This window comes from Ascaphus truei, chromosome 4 (assembly GCF_040206685.1).
Source record: "Ascaphus truei isolate aAscTru1 chromosome 4, aAscTru1.hap1, whole genome shotgun sequence".
Lineage (NCBI taxonomy): Eukaryota > Metazoa > Chordata > Amphibia > Anura > Ascaphidae > Ascaphus > Ascaphus truei.
Window position 1 is genome coordinate 92854055 of NC_134486.1, and position 13446 is coordinate 92867500.

General features: G+C 38.0%; 1 protein-coding gene across 3 annotated transcripts in view; it reads left to right on the top strand.

The window, feature by feature from the left end:
• Nucleotides 1-908: 908 nt before the first annotated feature.
• FANCL (FA complementation group L) overlaps nt 909-13446 on the top strand; it is a 77073-nt gene continuing 64535 nt past the window's right edge. The window contains exons 1-5 of one of the 3 annotated variants that reach the window (XM_075596211.1): nt 909-1155; nt 5635-6075; nt 6440-6500; nt 7504-7560; nt 11965-12062. In XM_075596211.1, coding sequence (XP_075452326.1) covers nt 7537-7560; nt 11965-12062 — 122 coding nt within the window. In that variant the 5' untranslated portion in view covers nt 909-1155; nt 5635-6075; nt 6440-6500; nt 7504-7536. The remainder of the gene's footprint in view (nt 1156-5634; nt 6076-6439; nt 6501-7503; nt 7561-11964; nt 12063-13446) is intronic. The other 2 variants (XM_075596209.1, XM_075596210.1) reach the window with 2 other exon arrangements.

The window sequence follows — 13446 nt, forward strand, 5'->3', positions numbered from 1 at the left end:
CACTGTGTGTGTGTTACATGATGTGATATATAGAGTATAAGGGTTAAGACGTGTCATGTATATTCTCTAAGTTTTCGTTACATATTGCAATAGTAAAAGGTTGCCTGTTGCACAATACCGTTGTATGTTTCTTACTCAGGGCAGATTCTCTAATATGGGGATCCTGGGTAAGTGGAGGCGCTGCACCATGATAGTTAAGGGTATGACCCCAGGCTCTCCCATGGCGGAGGCTCAGAGCTCCTGAATCCACAGGTATATACAGCACACCAGTAGTTCCCTTAGATCTGGGATTCACAAAAAGGGCTACATAAACATATTTGGATTTATATCGTATACCGTTTAATAAAGGGTTTTTTTTTTTCATGTGATTTTGATTACATCAGGCAGGGGGGGCCCCGAGAAATTTTATGGATGAAAAGGGGGGCTCGGCATAAAAAGTTTGCTCACCCCTGCGATTAAGCTATAAATGACCCCAATGCAGAAAACAGGTACAGATCCAGCTACAGTAGTTTTCTCATGTTTTTACTTCTTTCTCCAAACAGCCTAGATGTTTCCCTAAACAAGTCTCATTCTGACATGGTTGCTTTTTGACAACCTATCTGCAGTTTCGTTTTCATAAGCAAATACAGAATGTGACAACATTTTACTGTCAATCATGATAATTCAGTCTGAATTTTCATGCAACTTTGCTTCCACACCCAAGGCTTGTAGCACTAAAAAGAAAGAATAAGAACAGTCCCCTTTCCTTCCTGACACTCTATAAGTACAGTACTTCCTCACATACACACCTCACTGCTAAGCAAGCACACACAAGCTGCCACAGGAGTGTTTATGAAAGCTAACTTCTTATTGGTTTGCAGGCTGTGTGACAGCCTCCAGCCTGTAATCGATCCGCTCTCATTCTTCCCGGCCAATAGGACCAGCAGTTGAAAGTGAGAGTCTCCTCCCGCTGCTCGGCATGCCTTGCATGGCTGCAGTCCCTGTTTGAACACTGTATTCATACTACTATGTTTATTTCTAAAGTAGAATATTTTGTCACATGCATGAAAGTCTTTGCTGCACTGTAGACACTGCTTGGCCATGCTGCGCCAATGTCCGCTGCTGTTACCTCAGGACCTGCAGGGGAGAGTGTATGATGGATTTATCAGCATCCAGGTAACACACTTTGCAGGAGCGAGTGGCACAGGGACAGGCACAGTCTGCCCTGTTTTTATTGTGTAGACCCCTCAAAGGCCTTTTACTGGTGGTTAGATGGTCACTTAGATAGTAAGCTCCTTGGGGCAGGGTCTCCTTTAGCCTTATGATATCATTTATTTACCGTGTATTGTAATTTTGTAAAGCATTGCGTATATTGTGGTGCTATACAAATACAATGTGTATTACACTCATGTGGGTGCAGTCTGCTTCTGTTATCAACCTCGAAAATCAATCCTAATATTGAAAAACTGTTACCAGCAATACAAGTTCAGAAATCACACTGTGACATTTTACATTCAGATTCTTATTTTTTTTTTAAATTAGGATTTTAATCATATTTTCATGTTTTTATGTTCTTTGTTTACTTTTGGCATTGTTTAGGTTTAGCTATTAAAGCTGCAGTTCAAGCTGCCTTTAAAAAAAAATACATATATATGTATATAATATATACATATATATATATATGTTAGATAACAGTAATATAGACAGCGCCCTTCACCCACTACACCCAAATTGCTGTGGCTCTTAATATATGTGGCAAGTGTTTGCACCAGGTATATTGACTAGTTGGATTAAGTTAATCAACGTAATATGGCTTGAAACAAATAATTCACTTGCCTATAAATTGAATAAAAAATGAATAAAAAACAAAGAAGTGTGCATACAAATATAAAACAATTTTTACACTAAATATAAAAATAAAAATAGAATAATAAAAATTGATTTGCAATGCAAATACCAAAAAATGACACAAATGAGTGTGTCATGGGACTAAGCTAGACCAAAAAATTGACCGTAAAATGTGGCTCATATAACCAAAATATTGAACACATATACTCATAGTATGATTGAGCCAATAAGATATAAAAAGGAATACTTAAGTCCACATAAAGTCCATGATATGCAAATACAAAAGTCCAGGCTGCTTCTTCTTGGGCTCACCAAGCTCCCACAGTACCTATTGGAATAAAGAAAAGAGAAACGCACGATCCTTGTGTAAAATCAGATGAACAAATTTAATAAGTCATGGACAAGACAAATGCACACTTACAATTTGTCCGATAAAATAAGGCATGTTATGGGACCAGCCCATGCACCAACTGAAGACTCCACGGTGTGTAGGTTACCACAATGGTTCCAGATCTCATGTCTGCAAAAGCCGCTATCTCCAGGAGAAAAGTTATTTATTGAACGAGCGTTTGCAGCGTGCGGCCGCCAATCACCTCTCCTGTGGAACACCGGGACCCGGAAATCACTCGGTAAACGTCCTCACGTCTTCACGCTGGTGTCAGGAACTAGTCAGCCACCATAGTTTCAATGCCACGTAACCCTACGCGTTTCTTCCGTCTCTGCGGATTTCATCAGGGGGATGAAATCCGCAGAGACGGAAGAAACGCGTAGGGTTACGTGGCATTGAAACTACGGTGGCTGACTAGTTCCTGACACCAGCGTGAAGACGTGAGGACGTGTACTGAGTGATTTCCGGGTCCCGGTGTTCCACAGGAGAGGTGATTGGCAGCCGCATGCTGCAAACAAACGCTCGTTCAATAAAGAACTTTTCTCCTGGAGATAGCGGCTTTTGCAGACATGAGATCTGGAACCATTGTGGTAACCTACACACCGTGGAGTCTTCAGTTGGTGCATGGGCTGGTCCCATAACATGCCTTATTTTATCGGACAAATTGTAAGTGTGCATTTGTCTTGTCCATGACTTATTAAATTTGTTCATCTGATTTTACACAAGGATCGGGCGCTTCTCTTTTCTTTTTTCCAATATATATATATATGTGTTCTCATTCAATATGTGCATAAATACAATCTGCACACTGACAAGTGATCAGCTAAGCTGCAAATCGATCCGTTCTCCTGTAATCGCTCCTGATTATTTAATTCAGTTCTTGCACAGCATTCTGGGTAATGTTGTCCTGTAATATGATTGACTGGGCAGTTATTAGACACAATTGGTGCACTGCTAGAGAGAGGGCGGGGCTCAAGAGCCAGAGCCTATCAGAAGGGGAAGGGGGTTGTCACTTTGGAAATGCTTTCTACATTAGAAATATTAAAAATAAAAAGCTTCCAAATTATTATTTCTTCTTCTTTTTTTTTTAAACATTAATTTAAAAAAGTTAGTGTCATCATAACTATTTTAACGATAGCATTTTTGTTATTGTGATATATTTTTTGTTTTATTTTGTGATTGAAAACACTTGAAAGAAAATGTTTCAGTAGCTTATATTCTGTATTATATGTGAATACAGTATTAATATTGCACAACCAATAACATGGGATACCTATTAATAGCACATAAGTATATGGATATATTTAATATTCCAAAAAGGTGCACATACTGTAACATGATTTTTTAAAATTCGTTGGCATACGTATGAGGTAACAGACACGTATAGTATTCATTTTTATCTATATATTAATAAATGGAATATAATATTTGCTTGATAAAGCACACTTATTACTGCATGCTTTTTTTTCAATTTTGTCTGAGGTATTGTAATAGATATTTGTTTTAATACGCAGGTAAGTTTCTTCTATTGCACTTTTTTTATTTGTTTGCTCGTTTTGAAAATAAATGTTTTAATGCAGGCTGCAAAAGTTCAGGCTCATGAACTATTGTGCAGTATCCTGCTTGAAAAAAATAATGGATTATGCAGGCAATGAAGACTAGAGTACAGTTATGTTTTTGCAGACCATGGTGCTAGACAGTAAGTGAGCATAGCCTTTGATGTTCGGTACCTGTAACCCTAAACTTGTGGAGTGATTGATACTAAGGGCCTTATTCTATATCAGGAGAGGCCAACTCCAGTCCTCAAGGGCCACCAACAGGTCAGGTTTTAAGGATATCGCTGCTTCAGCACAGGTGAGTCAGTCAATGACTCAGCTACCGATTGAGCCACTTGTGCTAAAGCAGGGATATCTTTAAAACCTGACCCGTTGGAGGCCTTTGAAGATTGGAGTTGGCCACCCCTGTTCAATATTGTCAGAAATGGCCACTTTGGGCCAAAAATCCTCATTCACATCAATGGGGATTGTCATCCCAAAAAAATCCACTTTTACAACTTCCTATAACTAGAGAGAATCGTTGCACTGGGATCTGATTGTAGCATCAGATTTCAAAAATTAAAACAGTGGTGCAAGAAGAATACATCTGTTGAAGGGTGTTCCTTTGATGCTTTCTTCCATGTAGTAACAAAGGAGGAAGTGAGCAGGTGGTATGATACCTTTTATTGGACCAACAATTAGTTGATGTGTTACAAGCTTTCGAACCTCTCGGGGTCCTTCATGGGGTCTGACGGAATCGATAAAGGAAGCAAAACCATTTTTTTTTAAACGGTTGACCCCCAAGAGCATATCAAGTAATGCCATCAGAGAAACTAAAACAAAATATGTTCTCCGCCTTGAAGTTCAAGCTACCGTTAAAATAAACAAGAAAGCTAGATGTCCACCGCAGATTTAATGGCTCATCGGATTAACACAGCGGGGGTCCCTCCGTTTTAATGGGACTCGCCCAGTGTGAATCATACCAGGCTTCACCTATTTGTAAGAGGACTGATTCAGTCCCACTCTTACTGTGCGTCTCTTACAGACAGGTGAAGCCAGGTAGGATTCACACAGCTCGAGTCCCATTAAAACGGAGGGACCCCCATGTGTTAATCCGATGGGCATTAGTCTGGCTGCTGGAATCTCGCCGCGAAGGATGGGATAAAGTGCCGAAATCGCAAGGCAAGCGATCAACAACAGGCAGTTGCATCTGGAGGCATGAAGTAAAGGTATAATACAAAAATGATAGTTGCAATAGATGAACTGATCTATGTTTGACGAAAGAATAAGTGTTCTGGTGTTCAGTTGACAAGTGCAAACTGTGCATTATTGCCTATGTTTACTTTAAAAGGGATGCTTGATTTCAACTTCCTAGCATGAGATGTTGCTTTTATAACAACAAAATTGCTTTTAAATACACAGGGTGACAAAAACACATTTAGTGGCGTGAATGCCACCATTATCTGTTATTGTTCACCCTCAATGTTGTTTTAACTTGTAGCCTCTGAATTGTTCCACCTATTCACCTCAGCAGTTTAGAATCTGTCATACGTAAAAACAAAATAATCCTATGAGGTTTTTATGCTTTTTCAATGGATAGTGAAGACAATTCCTTTCTGAGCAGAGCTCTTTCTCATGAACTTGAACTTAATCCATTTTTCTAAAGCGTTGAATGTAAAGAATAAACTGCATTACTGTACAACATACACAGATTGTGCTCAACTTCGACTATTCTTTTCCATTTGCTCCTATCCAGTGCTAGAATATGTGATGGGGTAATTACAAGTGATGCTACATGTATACCTTGATATAGTGTTTGTCTGACCTTGTATACTCTCTTCTCTAATGGTGTTTTTGTTTCTTTGTCTTTCTTCTATTTTACAGGAGAAGGATTTTCGGCTCAGGGTCATTTTGCCAACAGATTTACAACTAAGAAATGCAAAGTATTTTCCCTCTTTTAATTAAAAGCGGAATTTGGATTTTCTCGTAGAATTTTTACAGCTAGAATCACAGACAGTAGCTATTGAAAAAAAAAAGTACTCAAAGGGGGGCCAATATATAGCTCCGCAACACTTGGATTAAAATGTCACTTAGCCAAACAATAGCTTCCTTACACTTTAACACGTTTTTGTTTTATAAGATATTTTAACAGGATTTCGTTTGTGTGTGTGTGCGTTATACAGTATATCAGTGGTGCACAGACAAATACTAAAACCTTGGTGGCCTGTGCAGCAGCCTCCGTGTTGCGCAATGAGAGAAATACGCAAGACAGAGCATGAGGGAGGAAAAGTTGAACAATGTTTTGTGATATGGTCCAAATTAGAGGTACCTTTTAAATCTAAACACCTTCAATGCTTCAGGCACCTATAATTAATTTATTACGTAATAACAATGTATAAAAACAATGACAGATTCCGTGGTCCATTTGTGGTCATCTTTTATTTGTGGTAGAATTCACTGCGTGTCGTTTTCTATGGTTGGAATTCCTGCTTCAGCCATAATTTATTTGCATGTGACTTATTGTGTGTGTGTGTGTGTGTGTGTGTGTGTGTGTGTGTGTGTGTGTGTGTGTGTGTGTGTGTGTGTGTGTGTGTGTGTGTGTGTGTGTGTGTGTGTGTGTGTGTGTGTGTGTATACAAATGTGTGTGGGTGGGTGTGCACAGTGTATATAATCACATTTGTGTTTGCAGGATTCAGTGCAGTTGGCAGTTAAAGAAAGCACTGCAAGGATACCAGCAGATTGTGAAACAGGTATATATTTTTTATTATTGGTTCTTGAATAATATGGTTAGAGGAGTACGGATTATCTTTCTGTGCTGCTCATTTCTATAAAAGAGATAATTTTGTTATCTGTGTTGAGTGGCAAATATTATACATGATTTAGATAGTCATCATGGGTATGAGCTAAAAGCATTTTTGGTTACGTTTATTCTTCAATTAATTACATAGCCACCGTGTTTGGCCAATAAGAATCTGCAACTTCATCCTATAATGACCATGCAGCTTTCTTTTATCTACGGACTGCCACTTCCTACCTCATGAGTTTACCATTGGTAAGCTGAAAGAGGAGATGCTCCCAAGATGTCACTAGTTGAGAAGAGACTTCTCACCATCTAATTCCTATGGCTATAGGATTGGTAAAGAGATTGAACATAGTTCAAGAGTTTCTGAGCTCTCTATAATTTACCCAGAAAGAAGGTGTGGTTTAAGTCTTCCAGCAGTCCTTGTATTCTGTGTATGTCAAAAAGCTGTGGCCAGTTTTCGATGATTCAAAATACAGTAATGGCATTCTTAATGATTTCATCTTTTACTGTTCATGTTTGCTTTTATACATATAAAATATCTACATTTGGTTCAAATTCGAACATCGTTGATGATTCTTTAAACGCCTTAATATATTCTAATACTGGGTTTTGCAAACTGGGGGGCACAAGGTTTTTCAGGGGGGGGAGGGCGCAGGGGTTGCAGAGGCCCCGCACTCTTCCCCCAAGGCATTTCAATATATGCCGGGGGATCGCGTGAGGCCTCTGCAACATCCCTTACCTTGTCTTCGGCGCTATGGCAACGCGCGCAACAATGTGACCCTGCGGTGTCATTTGACGCTGAAGAGAAGGTAAGGAGGGGGGCGCGAGCAGGGAGGGAGAGCAGGCAGGAGGGCGCAGCGGTGAAAGTTTGCGCTTCCCCTGTTCTAATATACTGTATACATTAGGATGGAAAACAAGGAAAAATAGTTCTGTCTTTATATTTTTTCCAGAGGCTGCAACATAGTCCTAACCTAGTCAGTTTTATGATGGAGTTAAAGACCGTCTTGGTGAGTAATGAACTAAAATATTTAAATGTGAAGAGGCCCTACACGAATATCTGGCTGTATCTGCTGCAATAACCTATCCCCTGTATTCTGCAATTTTACTGGACAAGCAACACTTTACATAGATATTAGCAGATGTACAGCTAAACCCCGTTATAACGCGGTCCTTGGGGTCCACAACCCAAAGACCGCGTTACAACCGGGGTCGCGTTAAAATTTCACCGGCATCAGCTCTGGAGCTTCCTCATTACAGATTTAAATCCCCTCCATTTTGCCGCCTTACCAGTGCTCTCCTCTTCCTGCTGTCCACGTGCTCATATCTCTCTGCTCTCTTGCCGTCGTATGCCATTGTTTTTTTCAAACATTCAATTCAATGCTTTATTGACTACCAGACACAGACACAATTAAACATTAATACATTTTGTACAAAACACATGCAGGGATTGAACTCGGGACCTTCTGTTACCAATGCCTTGCTTCTTACCTCTACACCATAGGTTTGGTGTGACAAGACAGAACCTATAAATATATTTATCCTCTACAACACAAGGTACATGTCAATGTGAAATCTTAAGTCTATTTCTAGCTGTCTATGACATCACACAGTTCTGTGGTCTAGTGGAAGAACTGCTTACCAACATATGCAAGGGTCCTGGGTTCAATTCCTGTATGAAATGGTATAATTAACTTTTTTAATAAATTATTATTTTAATTATGTTGTATAATTTATAAATATATAATTCTTTATTATTCTTTATTAAGTAATAATTATTCATTAATCAATAATGATGTATTAATAATAATTCATTATTAATCATTCTTTATGATTAATTATGTATTATTAATAAGTATGATGATTAATTATTATTAGCAGTTAATTAACTAATTAATAATTAATTAATAATTATGTATTAAGTATTATTAATAATTATTTTTTAATAATTATTAATTAATAATACTATTATTATTAATTATATTATGATTAATAAGTATGATTATTAATTATCATTAACAATTAATAATTTTGACTAATTAATAAGTATTACTAATACCTAATAATTATTAATACCCAATTAGTAATAATAATTATTAATACTTAATTATTAATAAAACTTATTAATACTTAATAACTATTAATAATTAGTAAGTATTAATAATTGTTGTTAATAATTAAGTATTAATAATTATTATTACTAATTGGGTGCTAATAATTATTAAGTAATTATTAATACTTAATTATTAATAACAATTATTAATACTTACTAATTATTAATAATTAGTAAGTATTAATACGTTTCATTAATAAGTAAGTAATAATAATTATTATTAAGTATTTAGTAATAATTATTAATTAGTTAATTAACTGTTAATAATAATTAATAATCATACTTATTAATAATACATAATTAATCATAAAGAATGATTAATAATGAATTATTATTAATACATCATTATTGATTAATGAATAATTATTATTTAATAAAGAATTATATATTTATAAATTATACAACATAATTAAAATAATAATTTATTAAAAAAGTTAATTATACCATTTCATACAGGAATTGAACCCAGGACCCTTGCATATGTTGGTAAGAAGTTCTTCCACTAGACCACAGAACTGTGTGATGTCATAGACAGCTAGAAATAGACTTAAGATTTCACATTGACATGTACCTTGTGTTGTAGAGGATAAATATATTTATAGGTTCTGTCTTGTCACACCAAGCCTATGGTGTAGAGGTAAGAGGCAAGGCATTGGTAACAGAAGGTCCCGAGTTCAATCCCTGCATGTGTTTTGTACAAAATGTATTAATGTTTATTTGGGTCTGTGTCTGGTAGTCAATAAAGCATTGAATTGAATGTTTGAAAAAAAAAAAAACCCCGATGGCACACGACGGGCAGAGAGATGTGCACGTGGACAGCAGGAAGAGGAGAGAGATGAGCTGTAAGAGGAGAGTGTAAGGCAGCAAAATGGAAAATTTGAGATGCAGGTAAGCCGGCAAAATGGAGGCTTTCAATTCGGGAGCCATGCTCAGACCGCGTTATAACCGATTCGCGGTATAGCGAGGCGCGTTATAACGGGGTTTAGCTGTATTTATAACCAATTCCTGAAAACAATGTAATTTGGAAATTCTGCACATTATGCTGGGTCTGCAACCCACAGCCATGCCTCCCTCTATATTTAAATCACATATTTATTAACACAAGCTACATTTATGGGTTGACTTTACAGATGTATCAACACTTACTGCCTCCGTGAGCGCGTGAGTCTGTGGCGCTAGAGCACAGCAGGTCCAGTGCTCGATCATGGCCAAGAAAGCAGTAAGGTGCCCAGGATGATTAACTCAGCGAGGGTCCCTGCTTCTTAATCCTATCGAGCCAGCCACGCTTCTGTAATAGCTGCACAGAGGAGTCCCAGAGAGGGAAGCAGTCTGTCTCCCTGAGCAGCTCTAACAGCGATCCAATGTTTTTTATTATTATTTTTCTATGCTGTATAGGTCTCCAGACGTGAAGCCCATTAATTTCAACTCTGGGGACTCCCTGCTTCCTGAGATATAGACCTCCGTAGAGGGTGCTGGCGCCCACTCAGTGTAGGGTTTAAAGCTTCCGCGCCACACCACATGGGCCAGACAGAGCAGCTACTGACACCTCCTACGGAGGTCTGTATAGAAAAATAAAAATAATAAGACACAGTAAAACATTATACATGCATTACTCCCCTTCATTACCTTACTGCCTTATAATCATACAACAAAAGACTGGGGAGCCCAATGCTATATTCAATTGACAAAACATATAAAGTAATAAGTATAAAGTTTAAATACTTCAATAATAATAATATTTACTTGGTTATTTAGTTAAACCCTTTGGCCAAAGCGTCATAGGCCTGCATACCACGTCACGGTATAACCAAAATTATTGAAGTATTTAAACTTTATACTTATTACTTTATATGTTTTGTCAATTGGATGTAGCATTGGGCACCCCTGTCTTTTGTTGTATACATTTGCCACGCCCAGTAGTACTCTTTTTGACATAAATATATTTTCATGATGTGGTGGGTGTGGGAGTTTGAGCTAGCTGGGAATGTGTGTTAATCAATTGCTTTATAAGCATCCCGGGCCACAAAATGTACTGCTTTTGGGCCCCGCAGAAAGGCCAGAGATTTTAGCCTGTCGGTTTGCGGAAACAAAGGCAGTAAATCTTAACTATATCTGTATGTGTAAAATAAAGTTCGAGATGCATTTTATTTCAATTAATATATTTATATGTACAGTAAAAATATCGCAAGCCTTTCAATTCCACATTGTGTGATGTCATGTCCAATTTTGGACAACTTTATAAACAAAGGAGATAGTTAGGAGTTTGTATAGGAATATACACATAATGCACATTGTTTTGCTTAAGCTACTGTAGCTGAAAGAATTCTGCAACAAGTCTGATGATATGACCACTACTGAGTTAAAATGCAATTTTTAAAAGATTCAAAATGGTGTTTATTTTTAAGAGTCTTTACAAATATTCTTTTTTGGTAATATTTCCCCTAATGTAAAACACCCAATTTAATGATATTAATAGTCAAAAAGGTTAAAATTGGCTGTCTTTAAAAAATAAATAAGAACAGTTATTTCTCCCCTTTATTTTAGGCTATGTGTTGCTTATTGATATGATGCCGTCTGTAGTCTCTAACATCACAGTAGAGTAAGGTGTTGCAGCCTAATAGAGAACACAGTTTTTTCTAAGAAAATATGACTGAATAAGAAACAGAATTTAAGCACGCCTACCAATTCTGAGACTAAATAATCAGAAAATGAGGATGACACAGGTTTATTTTATGTTTGAAGCAAATTCACCACATCATTACACATCCATCCATAAGCATGTATCTGTTCAAGGTGAAAAAAAGCATAATAAATTATAAAGCATTGTAGAGGAATTATTATGTATGTTTTTATTAATCTTTAAGTATTTTGTTGGGGGGCCTGGGTAAATAATTATGCCTGGTTAGAGTATGTTCTGGTTGCCTAGTGAGATGTTGGTGTATTTTTCCGGCCCTGTTAATTAGCGTCAAAACCAAATTAGAAATACCTAATTGCTTTGTCCTTCACTTTTATGGGTCATTATTGTGTAGGCTATTTTTTTTAAAAATTATTCTATTTCACATTCTTGATATTCCTTTGGATTATGAAAGCATAAATAAACTGATTCGGGTAAAGAGATATCTGATCTACTGCCCCCTCACCCCCCATCCCATGAAAGGGATTACAATGTGTTTTCCTAATACAAGTGTTCTTTTACTGTCTTTAAATACTGTACAAAATGAAGGGTGTGCTTTCTAATACGTAACACTCACTAATATATATATGCATTTAAATACTGAATGTGTTTGTTTTGATTTCTCAGGAAGTTGCTCTCAAGAATGCAAATGAGCTGCAGACCCCTCCAGCTCCCCAGTATTATTGCTGCCTTGTGAAAGACATTGAGAGCTTAGGCTGGGATAAGTATGTTTATACGTTAATTCAATACACTTGGTAACATACAGCCAACATGATTTCCTAATTTCTTAGAATTAACAGTAGCAGTTTTGCTTAGCCACAGATTAAGCCTCCAAAATGTACTTTTACTAAAATATGTTTTGTTGTTGTTTTGAAAAAAATACCTTTTAGGTTCACTTTGCTTTAGTGCTTACTTTAAGCAAATTACAGCCAGCACCACAATTTCCAAATGTGACGCTTCAATATATTTCATGACCAAGTCAGACAGTAAAACAATCTTAAAGTTCTTAGTACAGTTAATCAGCCAGTGTTTTATAGATTTGTGTGCAGGAAAAAGAACGACTTTGTGGATGTTTATTTTATACACATTTGAAGTCATTATTTAACAAATCAATTTTAGTATGTCACAATTGCTCAATTAGGTGTTTGTATCACTTGTTTTCATTTATGTATGTGTAACACCCCTATCCCATCCGGCTGTATAGAGATAGGGTGTACATGAATAACAATGTATGTGGTGCTTTATCACAGGGTTTAGACCTGCTCATTTGAGTGTTAGCTCAGTGGTTACCTCTTATCTCAGGGTTTTATTTGCGTGGGGTCAGGCCAAGGCTGTGTGGGGTGGAGTGCCAGAGCAAATAGAAGAAAGGCCACCAGTAACTTTTAATTTGGTGGTGTAACACTTGCGCTGCCCACGAGCAAGACAGGACCCCGGTACTGAGGTTGGGAAGTAGCAAACCACGCACCCACAGCAGCGGAAGCGTGCCTGGCAGGTGGATTGTCAAACGTAGCCAGGTCTGGGTTGGAGAGATTGGGTTAATCGATACTTGCCAAGGTCTTGAAATGGAGAGTTCAGAATAGTCAAAGTCCGTTAGCCGTGATCTGGGGTTGGAGAGGTTAGAATCGTGGAGGTCCGTATAGCCGTGATCAGGGTTGGAGAGTTCCGCAGAGTCGAGGGTAAGCCGGGGTCAATATCCAGAGAGGTTCCAAGGTCAAGCCGGGTCGGTACACGAAGGGTTAAACTGCAAGATAAACACAGGGCAAGGAGCAAGGCACAACAGACGTAGGAGCTCAAGGCTACAACAAGTTATGCTCAGCAATGACTGGGAGTGAGAGCAGGGTACTTATGGGAAACAGGAACCAGTAGCAAGGGAGGCGGAGCAGAGGGGCGGCCTCGAGGGAGGCAAGGATTGGCTGCAGATGACGAGTGGGCTGGAAGTACTTGCTATGCAGCTGGGGAGCGTTGCACGTCGTCACGTGTGCGCGACGCACATGAGAAGCGTGGTGCGTCCGAGGCGGCGGAGCTAAGCTTCGTGCCACACTAGAAGGGATGCGCACGCTCTGTAAGCAGAGCGGGTATGTGCACATGCGCTGGTGCCAGATTGGAGGG